The 20,653-nt window shown below is 40.6% G+C and overlaps 1 protein-coding gene across 1 annotated transcript in view; it reads left to right on the forward strand.

The window, feature by feature from the left end:
- The first annotated feature begins 205 nt into the window (after positions 1–205).
- Positions 206–20,653, forward strand: part of AQR (aquarius intron-binding spliceosomal factor) — a 96,321-nt gene continuing 75,873 nt past the window's right edge. Inside the window, exons 1-9 of the mRNA XM_032775001.2 lie at positions 206–538; positions 2,589–2,645; positions 7,095–7,135; positions 8,246–8,281; positions 8,919–9,039; positions 10,706–10,846; positions 15,135–15,203; positions 16,739–16,839; positions 17,683–17,759. Coding sequence (XP_032630892.1) covers positions 443–538; positions 2,589–2,645; positions 7,095–7,135; positions 8,246–8,281; positions 8,919–9,039; positions 10,706–10,846; positions 15,135–15,203; positions 16,739–16,839; positions 17,683–17,759 — 739 coding nt within the window. The 5' untranslated portion in view covers positions 206–442. The remainder of the gene's footprint in view (positions 539–2,588; positions 2,646–7,094; positions 7,136–8,245; positions 8,282–8,918; positions 9,040–10,705; positions 10,847–15,134; positions 15,204–16,738; positions 16,840–17,682; positions 17,760–20,653) is intronic.

Genomic DNA, 20,653 nt, shown 5'->3' on the forward strand with positions numbered 1-20,653 from the left:
ACAGGCTCCCTGCCGACTCACCTGGCCCAAAAAGAGTACAAGGTATGAGAGGAGGGCTCCTATTACCATCTTGCTGCAGTTACACTGAGTGTCCACCAGGTGGTGCAGCCAACGCATTGTCTCCCACTAACTGCCGCTCTAGCAACGAGCTCTCGCTCTCTATGACCTCGCCTGTCTGCCTCTCTAGCCCTGGAGATTCTATGATGACCCGGACGCCAATTCTGTTTCCGTTTTCTCCCTAAACTTCCGCTCTCCTGACCGAAGCGGCAAGCGCCCGGTGTGAGGCGAGTAACTCAGCGGGGTTGGCTAAGGCTCTGGGTGGGAGAGTCCATTCGGGGGCGGACCGGGCGCGCCGCGAAGGAACAGAGCATTCGTGCCTCGAGACCGGTTACCGGGAGGAGACGGGGTGAGTGAGGCACCGGGACCCCCTACGCTCTTCGGCATGGCGGCGACGGCGGCGGCGGCGGCGGCTTCGCTTCAGCCCAAGAAGATCGTGGCGCCCACCGTGGCGCAGATCAACGCGGAGTTCGTGACCCAGGTGAGGGCGGGAGGGGCCGGAGCGGGGAATATTCGCCCGTGTCGCGGCCGAGGAGGACCGACCGCGGGGTGGGAGCAGTGCGGGTCCAGGCCCATTAGCTGCCCTGGGCTCTTTGGGGGCGTCCCTAGGCAGTGCGTTGCTCTGGTTCATGGGGCACGGTGTGTACAGCGTCTGAGCAGTTCGACACCCCGGTCTTCAGTGCGCGCCGGTCAGCGATTTAATGGAGGGTTGGCCTGGGTTTCGTTAATTACGTGGTATGTGGCGATGCTATGAGCACTGAGTTGTCTGTCTGCAGACTCAACACGGCAACTTTGTCTCACACTTGGGTCACGTTTGGAAGGTTATTGTTACAACTACAAGGACTAAAATCTCGTTCTTCTTCAAGTGGAAACATTACAACAACCCCCTCCCCCCATGTAATGGCACCTGAAATAATCACACTGCACAGCAGACTCTGGTCCCTTCTCCAACCTTAATTCCACAGAGCTCGGTATCCACCGAGGAAGCACATGACCTGTGAAGAGAACTACAGCGCGTACAGATGAGCAATTCAAAGCACTGACTGCTTACTCACAGCCAGTTATGCGGAAGGCAGAAAGCTGAAGACTGTTCATGTCTCCTAAGAAGGATGTCCAGGCTGCTCAGGTCCACCTCTTCCAATTGTTCCTCCAGCTAGGGCTCCTGAACAATTTCTTTGCAAGAGCAGCTGCAAAAGCCAAGCATGAGCCATCACTGTACAAAGCTCCGTTGATGCGTGAAATCTTGTCCTCATCCCTTCCTCCATCTCCCATCTCATCTACATCAACCCCAGTCGATGCACAGAGATTGAGTGAACACTGACAGTCTTTGCTCCACTATCATGCCCACTACCCTGCATGATTTTTGTCCCCTGCTGCTTCTTTGTGGCTCCCGAGACCTAGCCTGTGGGGATGCACACTTAGCACGCCTGCACATGTCCTGTGAAAGGAGGTGGTACAACGAGTGGCAACAACAGAGGCTATGTCTATGTTACAAGTCCTTACAACGTCAGGCCTGTAGCTGTGCCACTGTGGTGTAGATGCTTACTACAGCAGCGGAAGGGGTTTTTCCATCTCTGTAGTAAATCCACTCCCTAGAAAGGCAGAATTGTTCCATTGACCCAGTGGTGTCTACACCGGGATGTAGGTCAGTTCAACTATCTGTCTTTCAGGGGTGTGAATGGTTTCATGCCCCTGAACGACATAGCTAGGTCAATCTAAGTTTTAGTTGCAGTTTTTGACTCAGCATATGTTCATGAAACTTGTAGAGTAAGCTGTCTACTGTAGGGAAGTGACTTTTTCAAGTTCATTGTATGGTAGTGTTGGAATATACTGCTGTACAACAGGAAGGTCTCTGCCAAGAAAGTAATAGGTCCTCTGACCTGAGGGACTTACAGGAAAACAATTTGTAATGGTACAAAATAAGCAGAACATCGTAACTGTGGCTGAAGGTTCAGTGTAATTGGAATGTATCATGAAACAGGTGGGTTTTAAGTAGTTGGATGTGAATTCCTGCTCTGCTCTGTCCGGTGGATCCTCCCCTTCTTCATTCAGGATGAAGCTTGGTCAGAGATGACCATGGAGCCTGTGGCAGCATATCTCATTAATCTTGCTGAATCGGGAGATGGGGAGTAGTGAGGAGGTGCTAAGCCTTCAACAGAAATCCTTTGGCTCTTTCTGAATATCCTGAAACCTCTGAAATTTCTCAGGACGTCTTAGAATATCTGCTTGAGTGGAGGCCAATGCATACTGTATGGCAAGCCCACCTGCCCTTCCTGTCCCACCATCAAGATGATTTAGGAGAAACATGCAGTCCTTCATCCAACTTGAGCCTTCTCACATCATCTATGGAGCAGCGCGTGACTTAAATGGCACCTTTTTAATAGGTATATCTGTTAGGAGATTAAATTTAGCTAGCATGTGGAATAAAAACATTGTGGTTTTCGTTCACTATGTAACTACATTGTATCTATTTTAGATGATTGTGTGTTTTGTCCAAATGTTTAATGAAAATACTTTTTTTTCCCTTACAGTTGGCAAATAAGTACTGGGCTCCACATGTGAAGAAAAAATTACCTTTTGATTCAAAGGTAAAAACTTAGGTTATTACTTGCATTGGTATTAACAGGATGTGATAGAGTGATGGATGTTTAAAAAATTCTTGGCTAGTAGTATGTAAGAATGTTGTTGTCTCTCCTCCTCTTCTCTTCCCTCCTCTGCCCCTCTCCCCCGGTGGAGCTCATCACTGTAGTAGGGTTTCTCTAGACAACAAAACAGAAAACCTAGTAGGTAGGGTATTAGGCAACCAATGTTGATATTCTGTTTTTTTTGTATTGTCTTGAAAATTTCCCAGAACAACTTAGTTAACTTTTTATCATGCTAATCTTTCTGATTTTTATTGATAAATACACTTGCATGTTAATAAGGCCCCCATCTTGCAAATGCATGTGCTTAACTTTATGTAGGACTAGGAAGTAATAATCAATGGAGATACACCTATTTCCTAGAACTGGAAAGGACCCTGAGGGTTATTGAGTCCAGCCCCCTGCCTTCACTAGTAGGACCAAGTACTGATTTTGCCCCAGATCCCTAAGTCGCCCCCTCAAGGATTGAACTCACAACCCTGGGTTTAGCAAGCCAGTGCTCAAACCGCTGAACTATTCCTGCCCCTTCTATTTATTAGTAGTAAATCCATTTATTCGTATCTGAATGCTGGTGACATAATAGAATTTTCTGAGGACTTTTCGATCCATTGCTAACTTTGCATGCTAAGCAACTGAACACCCTGTGATCTGTCACACATCAGCTAATTCTCTCCTCACTGGTCGTCCTCTATTATGATGACTTGCTATCATTTCTTCCATGATAATTTTTTCAAGATTACTTCCAGCTCTTCACTTGATGTGATCAAAGTACATAAGTCAACATCTGTCCAATAATATTTCTAACATAAGAGTCCTTCGTCTTTTCCATCCAGGAGATAGACAAGAGACTTTGCCTTCACCATGTTGAAGGGCTGCAGTTTTCTTATTGTCAGCAACATTAGTTTCTTATGTAGGACTACTTGTGTGTAAAGTTAAGTACATGTTTGCAGGATCAGACATAATAGAGCATCTAAAACTACTCCTGGGGGAATTATATGCCAAAAAAATAAAAATTCTGTGCACGATATTTTAAAGGTCTGCAAAATTTTGCATATTTTATTTATCATGTTAACACAATTTAATCATGCTCCTTCTATCAGCTACCGGTGGCTGGGGCTGTCAGTGGGTGGTAGAATTCACAAATGCTGCAGGGGAAAAATAAAATCTGTGGGGAACATCAGTTCTGCACAATTTTTGCATTACACGGTGGGGCAGAATTCTGACAGGAGTAATCCAAACCCAGTGTTGGTTCTGTGTACCCAACAACTATAGGTGAGTCAGTGGATCTAATTACAATAGATTCCACAATAACATGTCTAGGGCTTTAGTTAAGATCTTGTCTGCACTATAAATAAATTGAAACTGAGCTGTAATTAGCTCTTGTGCCTGTTATAATTGTATAGACTCATAGGTCAGAAGGGACCAATATGATCATCTAGTCTGACCTCCTGCACAAGGCAGGCCGCAAAACCCTGCCCATACACATTTATAACAACCCCGAACCCATGACTGAGTTATTGAAATCCTCAGAATTGAGATTTGAAGACCTCAAGCTGCAGGGAATCCACCAGCAAGCGACCCATGCCCCACGCTGCAGAGGAAGGCGAAAAACCTCCAGGGCCCCTGCCAATCCGCCCTGGAGGAAAATTCCTTCCTGACCCCAAATATGGCGATCAGCTAAACCCTGAGCATGTGGGCAAGACTCACCAGCCAGCACCCAAGAAAGAATTCTCTGCAGTAACTCAGTTCCCATCCCATCCAACATCCCCTCACAGACCATTGAGCAGACTTATCTGCCGATAATCCAAGATCAATTGCCCAAATTAAACTATCCCATCATAACATCCCCTCCATATACTTATCAAGCTTAGTCTTAAAGCCAGATAAGTCTTTTGCCCCCACTACTTCCCTCGGAAGGCCGTTCCAGAACTTCACTCCCCTAATGGTTAGAAACCTTCGTCTATACTAGATGACTCCTTAATGTTCTGAGTCTTCTGGTGCATCAGATCATCTTTGTAGTGATAGCATAGACCAGGGATCGGCAACCTTTGGCACGCGGCTTGCCATGGCGGTGCAGGCCAGGCTGCTTTATTTACCTGCTGCCTCCGCAGGTTAGGCTGAACACGGCTCCCACTGGCCGTGGTTTGCCATCCCAGGTCAATGGGGGCTGCGGGAAGCGGCATGAGCTCAAGGAAGTGCTGGCCGCCACTTTTCGCCTCCCCCATTGGCCTGGAGCGGCGAACTGCGACCAGTGGGAGCCACGATCAGCTGAACCTGTAGACATGGCAGGTAAACAAACTGGCCTGGCCCGCCAGGGTAAGCACCCTGGCAGGCCGTGTGCCAAAGGCTGCCGATCCCTGGCATAGGCTAAGAGGAAGGATTGTCCAGTGCTTAGGGCACTGGCCTAGAACATGTGAGACATGGGTTCAATTTCCTGCTGTGCTGTAGACTTCCAAGTTACTTTGTCTCTGTGCTTCAGTTCCCCATCCATAAAATGCCTTCCTACTTCCCAATGATATTGTGGGGATAAATGCATTAAAAGATTGTGAAACTTTCAGATCCACCAGTGAAAAGCATTATAGAAGAAATAGGTATTACCAATATTATTATTATTTTATTATTAGTGTTATACAAGTAAATTTAGGAAATACGTGCTCAGGAGACCTAATATTTTATATTTTATTTGTAAACTTGACTATTATTTTCTGACATTTACGGAAGCACCAGGTCTGTGAAACTGATTGCTTGACACTGGCAGTATGTCTACACTGCAATTAAACGCCTTCAACTGGCCCATTTTAGCTGACTTGGTCTCGCAGTTCTCAGTCTACAGGGCTGTAAAATTGTGGTGTGGATGTTTGGTCCTCCCAACTCACAGGGTCCCAGAGCTCAGGCTTCAGCTACACCGCAGTTTTACAGCCCAGTAGCCTGCCCAGCCCTGCGAACCTACGTCAGCTGACAGGGGCCAGCTGTAGGTGTTTAATTGCAGTGTAGATCTATCCTGGCTGTCTTCATGTAAACACGATCAGTATAATCTTAAACTGTCTAAATACAAAATTCTTCACAGAGAAGGAACAAAGTTGGCAGCCAGTGACATTTATAGGGACTCATGGTTCAGAGGGCTGTTTGTACCTCTGACCCCTTCTTTTCTCTCCTAGAGTGTACTACCCTTAGGGGCGTCTTGCCTTCACCTGTCTTGGAGTGGAATACTATAATCTTACCAATCATAGACCATGCGTTGGGCTATAGTACTCTATGCACTTACCATGATTGCTTAGCAGGGCTGACTAGGTTTGACTACTTGCAAGCTTCCCTTCATAAGCTGTGACCAGTGACCCAAAACAAAACATAAAAATAAAAAGGGATTTTAACACAGTTCGAGGCCTATGCACATATCTATTTTACCTAAAGAGATGTAGGCCTAACTTATCCCAGACCCCCTTTGCCACTGAGCCCTGGGGTTCAGTCTCCTCCCCAGCAGTCTGCCTCACTCTTACCATCTTCCCTCTTCCTGTCTGTCTTAAAACTTTGAGGCTTTTGATCCCCTCACAATCTTTACAGGGCTGTGATGTTCCTGAAGAAATGTGTTTCACAAGCCCAGTTGTGGGATCTGGCCATCACATCACAGCAGATGGCTCTAGCACTGTCAATCCAGTGTTGATGGAGATGGGCATATAAAGTTATTGTCTCTCTTTCTGCCTATGCGGAAAGAGAGACAATGCAACTATCCCCTTTTTGAATTAACTCCTTGTAAACAGCACAATAACAAAGGCAAACAGATGGAATATGTAATATTTATGAAATATTACAGGCAGGTCCCATATGCTTTGCAGGGACAGCCCTACCACTCAATTCTTGGTTTAAAGGAAGCAAAAATAATGAAAAATATAGTGTGTGGTTGCTGGAGTTCTGTAGTGACAGTATCGTCTAGCATACAAGTCATGGGACCCAGATTTTCAAAAGTTTCTAGTGGTTTTGGATACCTCTTTTTGTGTGTGTGTTTGCCCAACTTGAAAGATCTTAAAGGAGTCTGAATTTCTGAGGGCAGTTGCTCAATACTTTCTGAACATCAGGCCTCTTTAATATGTCTCAAGTTGATTACCCAGAATTACTAGTTAGTTTCAAAACTGGGTTTAGTCTGAGCACTGCCAAAGACTTCCTGTGAGACCTTACCCACTTTTGTAAAGCGCTTTAAGATCTGTGGAGGAAAAGTGCAATAAGGATGCAAGGTAATATTGATATAATTGAGGACTCCCTGAGTATCATTAAACATAGAGCATCTGGTTAATGGCAGTTCTGATTTCAGAAACCTTAATGTCTAGAATATAAAAATGAATCCATCCAAAAGTATGAGCTCTTAATTAATATAATTTTTTAATATATCATTTGCAATAGGTTATTGAAGATGTGTATATAAAAGAAATAGTCAAATCAAGGTCAGTACAATGTTTGCTCCTTTATTATTTAGAATATGTTGGAGACATGTATCCATGCTAATTTAAAGTGCTTTCATATTATGAAAGTTAGAAAATGAATGAAAAGTGTAGTAATGGCCGTTGGCTGACTTATATGATTTCAGAGATTAAATGTAAGCTTTCTTTATGACAACGTTTCTAGAATTATGATCTAACTAAGGTCTGATATAGTGAATAAATCATTCTCTGCATTCCATTCTCTGTTCCCTTTATGTGATTTGTCGTAGCATAAGGTGGTCTTCGTAATGATTGTTAATTTTAGAGTCGTTTCCCCCACTCAATGTGGAGATGAGTCTCTCCTTCCTACCCTCTGTGATCTCCCTGCAGTGTATTCCTGTTTGAGATGTGCAAAGGAGATGACAGCTAGGGAGACCTCCTCTTCTGGTTGTTGTCTTATTTGTGTCATTTTCCTAGTTTACTAATAACAGTTTGCTAAAGAGAATGTTTCTAATGAGCCTTAATGTTAAATAGAGAAGATGAGGCAAAGCATTGTGTAAGGTTAAAAACAACATTCCATGACTGTATCCAGAGAAGAGAGGGCAGCAACTAATATCCTCGAAGGCTCATGAAATCCATATAAGTTAACATCCCTGTATAATACAGTTATAAATTTAACTGAACTTAGGACTCCAATAACTAATAGTCTTAACATCCCTGGAAGCAAATTTGGGATCTGGAGATCTCTGATTTTAAAATCTAGGACATTAGAGTTTGATTTACAGTTGCTTTATTTTTAATCCCCTTTACCTATAAAATAACCAAAATCATTTGGATTAAAAATTATCACTTGTAGATTTTTATTACGGTGAATTCATGTGGGATTCCTTTAAAATCTAATCCATTGCCTTTGAAGAATAGGTGCTGAAGTTAATTTGGGATCCATTTAGCTGTCATTGCAAGGCAATATTTGAAAGAAGTTGCACAGAAGTTTTGAAGAAGAGTACAACTTTTATTAACAAATCATGAAGTAAAGGAAAAGTTTTACGCTTCTTTTTCTGAGTCATCTAGACTAAAGATAAGCATGAGGGGTTTTCTTTTCTGTTTCACTTTTTGTCTTTTTTTCCCCTTTAGGTTTGCCATTAGAAAGATAATGCTGCTTGAATTTAGGTAAGTTTTGGAGTGAAATAAAACTTAACTCTCTATAGTAACCAATGAAAGTAAAGATCAGACACAAGAGCTTGCAAGGTAGTGTACTTAGTCCATCCACACCTGTTAAAGCTCAAAATGTTAGTTGCCTTTGTACACCACTTTATATGTATAATCTTTGCTGATGCTTAGTCATTTTCTATTATCAACTAAAATATGTATATTAATAATCATTTTATAAAATGTGGTGTTATGCCATAATGCATTCTCTCATGAGGGAAAGCTGGCATTTGTATCTAAGTACTAGAGGAAGGGTCTGAAGTGTTTATCATATGCAGTAGATTGAGTTATTCTCTTCTACTGGAAAATCAACCTGAAATAGTGTCCAGGCTTACGATATTATGACCACCTTGTACATGTAAAAACTCTTTAATCAACAGTCCTCCAAGTGAGTGAGTAATCTCTCTTCATATATGATGCCTATCCAATGAGTTTTGCTGCAATGACCTAGATTAGATTTAACTTCAGGAACTACTCACGAATTGTAAAGGTGGATTTTAAAGAAAAATCTGTAGCTAATTATGCTTTTTTCAGATAAGTGACAGCTTAGGTGGATGGTGGGAACTAATGAGAAATTCATTCTCTTCACGCTTCACAGCCAGTACCTCGAAAATTACCTGTGGATGAACTATTCTCCAGAGGTGTCCAGTAAGGCCTGTTTAATGTCAATCTGCTGTATGGTGAATGAGAAGTTCAGAGAAAATGTACCTGCATGGGAGGTAACCAATTTCAGTTACAGCTTGCATTGACTTTGATCCACAAGTTGCAGCTTTCACAGTGTGCCCACTTAAAGTGGAAGATAGCAGAGCTGACAATGTTAAAAGTAAATGGTGCGTTTTCTGAGGTTGTCTGCCAGAGTGCTTTAAACAGTTGTATGTTCTTTTTTTTTTGAGAAAAGCAGTGGACAGATGAAAGATTTCTTTTCACAGGGATTTCTCCTTTGATATGAAATCATTTGTTCTACTGTGTAATGTCTTTGCATTTCAGATGTGTTCCTCTTTTTTTGACACTTGACAGAAAGTCTGGCATTTGGTGAAGGACTGTTTTTGGTGGCAGAAAAAAATGCTGAGGGAATTACATTTGTGTATGTAGAAATATATCACTGGAAGTAGGACAACTATTTTATCTCTGTCAGTTTCTTGTTTGAAACCTTTGAGTATATTTTTGTAGCTTATATAAACTGAAAATGTTTTATGTATAATATGCTTATTAGTAACTCCTTCAGAATACCATTTCTTAAGTAAACCTCTAATTTTTAAATATATATAAGCAGGTATCAGCAATATAATCTAGGCAGAAATATAATATGCAAACCTTAGAACAGAGGCACATTTTTCTCCTAATATGATTTACTGATTTAAATATGTATTTATAGAGAGAGAGAGAGAGACCTTTTAAGCACTGCTGAAATAGTGATCATGATTAGAAGTAAAAATATACCATGTTCAGTGTTTTAAAAATAACAACTAAAAATCTCATTATACCTCAATACATTCCAAGTATCGGCAGGTGACAGTACAGTAAAGTCAGTAGTGTGTTAGTTTACTTTTTAATAGTGCGCATAATATTGATCTTACAAGAGAAAGGGAAGGGAATTACTTTAGTATTAGTGAAACAGGCCAGATGAATAGCATGAATGAGTGACTCCGTTTGCCCAGGTCTCTGCAGCTTCTGTATCAGCACAGGGACTGCATGGGAAGTGACAGGTGCAAGCCTCCTCACACCTTCCTATCCATGTACATGAGTCTTGTTCTGGAGGGGCATCTGGTCCCCATGATTATCCAAGCCTTGTTTTCTCTGCTGAGATGATTGAGTGCCCCTATTATGGTGGCTTTGTGGGGTAGGAGCTAGAGCAAGACTCATTGCTTTGACCACCAATCAGCTGTGACTTTTTTTAAGTCAGAATCCACCTGATTCCCTGATAGTCTGACTGGGCCTGAACACAGGTTAGGGTGGTATGGGGGCTGATCTAACTGGTACCAGCTGGTAACAGTCCCACGGGATCCTCGGCTAGCTGAGCCTAACCAGAACATGGAGTATTCCTGCCAGGATTCTGACATACCTCCTCCCCAACACACCACCTGTGCCACAAACTAGGTAGAGTGTGTGTCATAGCCAGCCAGTGGTCTGCCCCTGAGGACTCCTGCACATCATGGGAATTCTGGAACAAGAAGATATGGCCAATCTCTGCTCTATTTGTACTGTGTAAGAAGCATAAAGGGACCAAAGTAGGGCAGAGAATCAGCCACAATGTTTTTCATGTGTGCATTTTGTTAAGAACTTACTTCCTTTTTTGTGTGTGTGTATTTTTGTTTTGTTTTTTAAAGACAGTAAATAGTTTTGACTGGAGCTAATTGAAAATACAACTTTCCCTTCTATTCCTAGACATTCAAAAAGAAGCCAGGGCACTTTCCTTTCTTTTTCAAATGTATTTTGGAAGCATCATTAGATGAGAGCGACAGTGAACTGTCTCTGCATGAACAGACAGTCCTTCTGCTCTTCCTTGATCACTGCTTCAACAGTTTAGTAAGTTATGCTGAATGTGTTTGAATATTTTCCATATGGCTGTATTGCTCCAGGTGAGAGCTAGATTGATTTAATTGGTGAGTCTGCTAAATAGGACATACATTGAAATTTCTACCCTCAGGAGTTGGGAGCAGCAGAGAAGGCTGTGGTAGTTGCTGTGGCCTTTGTGTACTCTTCCATTCCCTTCTCCCTCCTTCCAACTACTGACTGTCCTGCTATGGGGAAGGCATGCAAGGGGATGCAGTGTCTTATCTCAAAGTTGAGAGAGGGACACTTATTGAGAGAGGGAGTGTGTACTATAGAAGACTTAAGAGGGCATAAGGCTATTAGTTATTGGAGTCCTAAGTTCAGTTAAATTTATAACTGTATTATACTGGGAAATGTGCTTTTATTTTATAATTGGGTATTTTAAGAACTGGTTGGAAAACTTCCATGTAAATGAAATTTTGATGAAACACCGAAAAAAGACTTAGCAATTTTTTAAACTTTTCTAACCAGTTCTAGTTATTAATGTATTGCTGCACTAATAGTTGTTTTAAAGAGCAGACACAAAATTATGTGTTTAGTTTCTAGTGGAAGTGGTATAAAACTGTACATCATAAGTTGGGGCACTTGGCATGATACATACAATGGATATTTGAAACTGAACTAGCTTTTGTCCTCTGGAGCATAAGTTTTCTACACACACACATTATTTGAAATATTGCTCCCCCGTCATTCATGGTGGTGATGGTCTTCCATTATTTGTATTTTGCTTTCACCTGCAAATCCCCAGTCAAATTCAGTGTTGTAGTTAAGCTTGATAGAAATTTTTTTTTTTAAATATTGATGGATAATATCAGTGTTTATTTTTAAATAATTTTTTAATCAATTTAAATCTTCACCATTGCGGGACATTATGGGGGAGGGTCAGACAATAATTATTTAAGGACAATAGTCACTGAGATTCAAAAAGTTAAAGCTTTATAACAGTTAAAATGCAAATTGTCCACATGTCAAAATATAAAGTAAATATCCTTAGAGTTTAATTTAAATTATTCTCAAGCATCATTTTTCTTTCTTTGCCTATTTGTACATTTCAATTATTGATACAAATTATTTTTGATCCGATTATGTGTGTACGGCGAAATCAGCTTTTACTGATGTTTACAGATAAAATATTTACTGATTCCAAGCCTACATTTATTGCACTAGGTGCTGTAGAAAAGGAATAAAATATAGTTTGTCCCCCAAAGAACTTATGATAAAATTAAGACAGGATCTAAGAAGTAATGACCAGAAGGTATGGGACAGAGTGGTTAAGAGAATAGTAATAAAAATGTGTTTCCATTGACCAGATATGTGCATAACTAGGTGGTTTGAATTTTTTTGTAAAAATATATTGTAAGAAAATGAACAACATAAATATAAGGTGTCTCTGTTGTTCTTCTACTTAGCTATTATGAGTTAATATTTCTCTCAGAGGCATCATGGTAAAAGTAGATCTTCAGGGCTGTGAAAGAGAACATGGTGGGAATACGTGGACTAATATGGGTAGGATGTTCCATATACATAGCACAGTATGGAAGGAATTATGAAGGTGCTTGTGGTAGGAGACTGGATCTGGGAGCAAACTGGTGATGTAGGCTGGAATCTAACATGGAATAAGGAACAAGAAAAGTTAGAATATTGGTTAACAAGGCAGATGCTAAATTATGAGGTCTGAAAAGTCGAGGATAGAGTGGAGCCTCTCATACTTGCATAGCAAGAGGTCATTGGAGACCTTGGTGAAGCAATTTCAGTTGAGTGGAACGGGCAAAAACTAAATGGATGGAGAGCAAGGGCAGAGTTATAGATGGAGCATTCAATAATTCTGGAGATGGTGCATTAGGAGGAAGTTGGGTCAAGGGTGGATTTCTTTCAGATTTTGGGGAGACTGTAAGAAGTTTCTATTATGAGTGGAGAAAAAACCTTATTAGGTTGAAGAAAAGTCTGAAGGAGTGAGTGGAGCAATGGGAGTCATAAGACAAAAGAGGCTTGTGCTACTAGGGTATGTGGAGGGGATAGTGGAAGGACGGAAATGAGAGAATTCACTGTCATTGGGTAGAGGGAGTAATTGGGATGGTCATGTCAGTTCTTGTCTATCTTCACTTTGAATTACCAACTCCATATAGCAGGAAGTCACCAGACAAACCCTGAAAAGTCGCTAGATGTAGCTGTTGAAACACTCAAAAGGAGTCAAAAATGTCACTGAACAATATTTCCAGAGAATTCAACAGAGAATTATACACACACGCAGGCACACACGTATAGTCACAAAATCATTCACATGCAGCTCAATAGTGTTGTTAAAATCCATTCCATGCTCCTCTTACTACATTCTGCTGCACCCCAGAAGCAACTACAATAGCACACTGTCATCAGGAGGGTGCACTCTTCTCACTGGGAAGGAAACTGCAGCCCTCTCTGCTCATTGGGAAGAGTGCTCTGTATAATGCAGCCCAGGTTGGCTGGGGTTGGTTAATTTCAGCTGAGCCTTCCTATTTTGCCAGCCTGGGATTTGAACTGACAGATTAGTGAAAGGTGGGAGAGTCCAGAACCGGGGGGAAGAGGGCATTCGCCTGACCTGAGCTCAGTTCTCCAGGGAGCCAAGAAAGTAGATTTAAAAACAAAAATCTGCTAGCTGGATCCCTTCCCCCTGTTTCCAGAGTTTCATTTCTGAAAACAGCTGGGCAGCTAATCTCAGGCCAAGCCAGGGGAAAGAGTAAATGGGAACTGAAATAAAGCTATCTCCGTCTTTGATCCTGTAGTAACGGCTTCAATCCTGGAGGCACAGTGCCCCCTCTTCCCTCCTTCCCCACCCCCGACCCAACTGGGGCACATGGCCCTGTCTCTTCCCACTCGTGTCTCATTCCATCCATGTGGATCTCCCTGCTGGCTAACTTGTCTTACCCTCCCTGCCCACTTCATTAGCCTTCTTTCCCTGCATCACAGGATGCACTATCGACTATGGAGCAGCAAGCAAGAATACATTGGGTAAAAACAAGCCCTGGCTAATGTGCTGCTTTCTTCAAAGTGCTCCTGGCTTTAGCATTATATTCAATTAGCATCCACAAACTTCTTTTGCTTGCCTGTAGATTATAGTGTTCTTAGCCCAAGAAGCATTGGAATGCGATTCTTTCTGAGGACATGCTCAACTGAGATGTAATTACATTGACTTGATGTGCAACAGAATGTAGTAAGAAGAACATGGAATGGATTTTATTAACACTATTGAGCTGCTTGTGAATGATTTTGTGAATATGCATATTGATAACGACTTTCTCTGTATGTCACTGTAATTAGCAGTGAAAGTCACTAGATTTGTCACTGGTCACTTTGACACTTATTTTCTTGCTAGGGAAACCAGAAAGTCACTAAATCTAGTGACAAAGTCGCCAAGTTGGCAATACTGCTTTGAAATAGTTAGGTAAGAGGATTACATGGATTAAATAGGAAACTTAAGTGTCATGTACTGACAGAGGATTTGTGAAAGCAAACCGAAACAAAAAATTCCTAAAATAATAAAGTTAGATAGCATGTTAGCTATGATAGCGTGTTAGATAACATGGCATTGTGTAGAAGTCAACTCTTATCTGCTTGGAATCTTCTAAATCTAGAATAGTACGTGTATTTTTTTTATGTGAAGGGTGGAGCCCGTAATATTTACGGACATAAAGGCATTAGGAATGTGCTTGCAAGATAATTCTTTGCTTCAGTCTTCACGGCTGAGGATGTTAGGGAGATTCCCAAACCTGAGCCAGTTTTTGTAGGTGACAAATCTGAGGAACTGTCACAGATTGACGTGTCACTAGAGGAGGTTTTGGAATTAATTGATAAACTTAACAGTAACAAGTCACCGAGACCAGATGTCATTCACCCAAGAGTTCTGAAAGAACTCATATGAAATTGCAGAACTACTAACTATGGTTTGTACCCTGTCCTTTAAATCGGCTTCTGTACCCAGTGACTGGAAGATAGCTAATGTAACTCCAATTAATGGCTATTAGCAAGGATGGGTAAGGAATGGTGTCCCTAGCCTCTGTGTGTCAGAGGGTGGTGATGGATGGCAGGAGAGAGATCACTTGATCATTATCTGTTAGGTTCACTCCCACTGGGGCACCTGGCATTGGCCACTGTCGTTAGACAGGATACTGGGCTGGACGGACCTTTGGTCTGACCCAGTATAAACATTCTTATGTTCTTAATATTTCTGTAAACAGATCTTAAATGCTGTAAGTTGACTTCTCTATTTAATAACTTATTATAGGAAGTGGATTTGATCAGGGGTCAAGTGCAGCAGCTCATCTCCCTGCCAATGTGGATGGGCCTACAACCTGTAAGTATTTTATCACATGAAAATGACAAAACAACCTTCCAAAGAGTGCACAAGGCTTTAAGTATGAAAAGTCCATTAACTTTAATGGAAGACACATACTTTAAAATCCTATGTAATTCTTTTAAAAATGTACTCCTTCATGTTTGCCAAAACTTTCTCTTTACTTGACCTACCGCATCTTCTTGCAAAAATCATTTTAATTGTATTATAGGCGGCAGGGGTAGCATTTATTGCAGTTAAGGTTTCCTAATACTTTCGATTGTGAGACCTGTTTTCGGTTGTTTGTAGCTGTGTTAAACTTTAATGAGTTGGGTTGAGAGAGCTTCCATGCCAGGTGTCTGATTATTATCATTTAATTTTTAAATTCAGCAAAAACAAATCAACGGTTACTCAGAACAAGCTCAGGGAAAAATGCATTGTTTTGACAATTAAAAAAAATTCTTATAATCATTTGAGCAAGTCTAGCACCTCTTGCTTTGGAACAAGGACTTGAAATTTGTCAGGGGAGATCACCCTGGTGTCAGAGATGTACTTTCTGCTGGCCCTGTGAAAAGGGTTCAGATCTGACCAAGTTATGAACCTCTTAAAAAAATAAAAATAAAAATAAAAAATCTCAGTTTACATGTGCATGGTCTGTGATGGCTTATGCTTGATCTATTTTTTATCTTTCTCAGGAAAAATATTTTGTGTATTTGGAAAAATCGTTCGTTTTTAGAGACCAGGAAAGTCAATATACAATAGAGTCTGGTGTTTTATTTATTCTTAATGCAAACAATTGAAAGTAACCACACAAAAAGAAGGAAATTGACTAAACAACACATTACTATCTGGTATTAATTCAAAACCAAAAATATTCTGTGGGCTTCACAGCTGCAGATCTTTTGATGAAGTCAATGAAAAGTAACCAGATTTTCAGGGTTTTTTGATGGTGAGGTTTTCTGTTGTTTTCTAAAAATGTTTTATACTGGGATGTGAATATTGGAAGATGATTCTCTTCTAAAGACTCTCAGCAGACCATCTAAGGCCAGGTCTACACGAAGCGCGAAAATCGATTTTAGATATGCAATTTCAGCTACGAGAATAGCGTAGCTGAAATCGATTATCTAAAATCGATGTACTCACCCGTCTTCACCGCGCAGGATCGATGTGCGCGGCTCGCCATGTCGATTCCGGAACTCCGTTGGTTTTGGTGGAGTTCCGGAATCGACGTAAGCGCGCTCAGGGATCGATATATCGCATCTAGATGAGACGCGATATATCGATCCCCGAGCAATCGATTGTAACGCGCCGATACGGCACGTCGTATAGACGTGGCCTAAGTGTTGACTAATCAGTAGATTATTAATTCGTGTAATGTTGTAACCTTGGTTGTAATAGGTACTTGTTGAGAATAGACTTGGGGAAACCTGGTCATGTTGTTGGATGGCTGGCTATAGATTTTTTTTTCCCTTTCCTGCTAACTAGATTTATATCCTGTATAATAGAAGGGGGTTCATAATTGTTTTTGGTGACTGAATACTATTTCACTTTTTCAGGCACGTCTGGAACAAGAACTGAAAAAGACACCAAAACTTAGAAAATTTTGGAATCTGATCAAGAAGAATGATGAGAAAATGGATGAGAAGACACGAATGCAGTATGTTATAGAAACCTTTTTTCATATTGAATTCAAAGCATGTAATGCATTGCTAGTGGTTCAGTTTAGTATTCCTGAGATAAATCTATTTGAATTAAATAGATCTGAGAGTGACAGAAATCAGCAGCTGATCATGTGCTGCTTTTGGACAGAGAGTTATAAAACAGCATTCCCCCAGATTATCCTATGTGAAATGCTTATGGGGTTATTTATTGAATCATCACCAGTTAACAGATTAACCAGATCTTAAAAAAGACTATATGATGAAACCCGAAAAATAACATTTAACATTCCATACAGTTGATGAATAAATGTTTCCCTGTCTCCAAGATTTTAGAGATTATTTAAGTCTTATTGCTTACGCTTAATGGTTTATTTTGAAGAAATTAATGTATTTCTTACCAGCAGTATTAACTCTTCCAAACACTTACATTCTGCAATGCGCAAGATGTTGCATACATCTGTGATGCATCAGTAATTACCTGCACTGCGATCACTTTCTTTCTTTGACTCAATGGTAAAGTGGTAATCAGTGAGCCAGTTCTTTGTAGTAAAGTTGCAAATCTTGACTATGCTAACTGGTAAGTCATTTTGATTGGTGGTAAGAGAAAATGGTTGCTGACCAAAAAAAAAAAAAAAAATCTTGTTTTTGCTGCTGCTCAGAAATGATGGGAAAGAGTTAAGGTACAATTTCAAAGTTCTCGGAAACAGTTCTAGTAAAATAAACTTACCTTGGATATAAATTGCATTCAGTTTAGAACCTTTTGTGCTAATAAGAGATGTAATATACTTCTAGCCTGCATTTATGAAATATTAATACTTTGATCCTATGTCTGATTTTAGGGCATATCGTGAGAGAAGATTTCTTTCACAGCTCATCCAGAAATTTATCTGTGTGCTAAAATCAATACCCCACTCAGGTAACTTTGTGTGCATGTATATAATATATAAGTATTTTTTTCAGGTATCATTTAGAAGCTCCTATGGTGCTGAACCAACTATTCTTAAGGCCAGAATCCTTCAGTCAGATCCAATAGGTTTGAGTATTTACTTCAATGAGGTATTGTGTTAATGTAGGGATCTGCCTGCATGGATCAGTCTTCAGGGAGTCTAAATCTCTCTATTTTTGTAAAATAAAATAAATTGGAATGTTACTTTACAGAGTTTCTTCTCTGTTGTAATAATATAAGAATAACTATGCACGATCAGACCACTGGCCCATCTAGCCTAGTATCCTGTCTTCTGACATTGGCAGTTCCAGATGCTTCAGAGTGAACAAAGTCCCCAGTTCAGCAAAGCACTTAAACATGTGCTGAAGTCCATCACTGTTCAACAAAGGATTTATGTCCCATTGACAATAGAATTTAAGCACATACTGAAGTCCCACATTCAGCAAAGCACTTAAGTCCACAACATAAACCTGCACTTTCAGTACTGTGGAGTTACAGTAAGGAGAACAAAAACATGTATGAGAAGTGGGGTCTCATGTCTTCACCAGAAAATTGGTCTGACAAGAAAATATGCATGCCTGATTTTGAAGGAAAATGTTTTCATACAGGAAGCAATGTTAAACCTCCAATAAAGGCTATTACTACAATGCTGCCAGGTTCAGCATCAGCTCAGGCTATAGCTCAGGGGGTGGCAATCTTTCAGAAGTGATGTGGCAAGTCTTCATTTATTCACTCTAATTTAAAGTTTCACGTGCCAGTAATACATTTTAATGTTTAATATATAACTAAACTATTGTTGTATGTAAAGTAAATAAAGTTTTTAAAATGTTTAAGAAGCTTAAATTAAAATGCAGAGCCCCCCAGACTGGTAGCTGGGATCTGGGCAGTGTGAGTGCCACTGAAAATCAGCTCGCGTGCCACCTTTGGCACGTGTGCCATAGGTTGCCTACCCCTGCTAAAGCTCCTGCAGGACCCCTGTTCTTAGTTTTGGAAAACGTTAGCTTGTAGTAGTGCGTTAGGTTTCTATGAAACCAAAATTTTGTGCCTCTGGAAGATACTAGAAAACTAGATATTCATTAATGCAGATCCAGTACCCTCCTCACTGGTATGATCCTAAGAGTCTCCCCTACAGGGGCTATTTGAGGCTCCTGTATGACTGCTGTGCTCATGCCTCCTCCTTCTGAGTCAGTGTAACGCTTAATGATTCATCTTGTAAAGCAGCAGGGAAAGTGGAAAAGATACTTCCTAAATCAATAACTGCGACATCTGTCAGGCCTCATCTCTCTTCCCGATAATAATAATAAAAAAAGCCTCAAGGCTATTTCCTTTGAGAGTTTATTTTTAGAAAGATTAGTCTTGGCCCCCTGTTTTGGCCCCCTTCTCCAGGCCCTTATTCCCTTTTTATGTTGGAACCTTGTGATTGGTTTTATTTGTTTGAATTTTGAGTTATAATGGTTTATTATATTCTTAATTATATTTTAATTATATTTTTATCTTGTGCTTGTCTTGTATATTTTTATTATAATATCTTAGCAGGCGAAGCTTTATTTAAATAAAACCTTATGATTCACAGCTGTGCTGTAGACTTGCTGTGTGACTTTGTGCATGTTGCTTAAGGCTGTTTTCTGCACCAGTCTAGAGTAATCAAACTTGATGCAAGGGGATTCCATGAGGGTTAGGGGAAAAAATCTTCTACTATACAATCCAATCTGTGGCTGCTGCAGCAGCCATTTCCATTCCAATGTCCTTGGCTTGTCAAGGGGCAAAATCTACTGGATTTGTATAGTAGTGGATCCATTGACTTTACTCCTCCCTGGTCAACCGCTGTCAACCTCCAAATCTAGCTGCTATGCAGAGCCATTCAGGCAATCCTCTTGAAACTGGGTTCCATAGTGTCCCCAATCCTGTGCATGCTTCTCTACCCTCCGTGCACTGGATTCACACCGCTTTTCTTAACTACAATATGCTGGCTTATGGAAATGCAGTTGTATTATCTGATGAGAGTGCATCACCACAGTATATATATGTTTATTATACAATCAGGCTAGGGAAAGGACTTGAAGGTAACTGGTCCAAGGATAACTTGCATCTCAAATTTAATTATCGAACAAAATGTTTTCTTTAAGTGAAATATAGTTTTTTGTTTCACTGTCCATTATTACTTTTGAATGTTAGTTGTGCCCTATATTGGATAGCCATAGTTTGCTTCCAGGCACTGGAAAGCCCAATGGGTGTGCAGTGTTAAAGTTGAGTACACTTGCTAGATCTGAATAGGAGTCTTAAGAGGGTATCTGTTTTGCTTCTTATTGTTTGTTCTTCCTCTACTTCCTAGTGCAACTCAGAGTCTTAGGATACATAATTGAGCTCTAATAGGCAATTCCAAAAATCAGAACCGAGTGCTTTGAAATTGTAAAGACCTTTTTATTAAAAAAAGTCATGGCCGAGAATTTTTGAAGTGACTAGTGACTTTAGGAGCCTCAATTTTGCATGCGTGGCTTTTGACATACTGTAGAGGCCTGATTTTTGGAGAGTGAGTGCTCAGCATTTTGGAAAAATCTGCTACCTTCATGGTGTGTTAGACTGGCCAATCTTAAATTGAGGCACTCAAACTCACTAGTTATTTTTGACAGTCTTGGCCTGTGACTTCATTACATCTGAAAATCTGTTTTGGTTTTGGGGGAGCATTTCAGAATACTGGAAGAATGAGCCAGTAAATGTATAAATCTAATACAGATTAAATACTAAGAAACATTAATGTTTGCAGTGTTGTTGTAGCCATGTTGCGTCCCAGATATTAGAGAGAAGAGGTGGGTGAGGTAAAAAAGATGTTATCTCACCCACCTTGTCTCTTTAAGAAACATTAA

The sequence above is a fragment of the Chelonoidis abingdonii genome, chromosome 4, assembly GCF_003597395.2.
Source record: "Chelonoidis abingdonii isolate Lonesome George chromosome 4, CheloAbing_2.0, whole genome shotgun sequence".
NCBI classification, from domain to species: domain Eukaryota; kingdom Metazoa; phylum Chordata; order Testudines; family Testudinidae; genus Chelonoidis; species Chelonoidis abingdonii.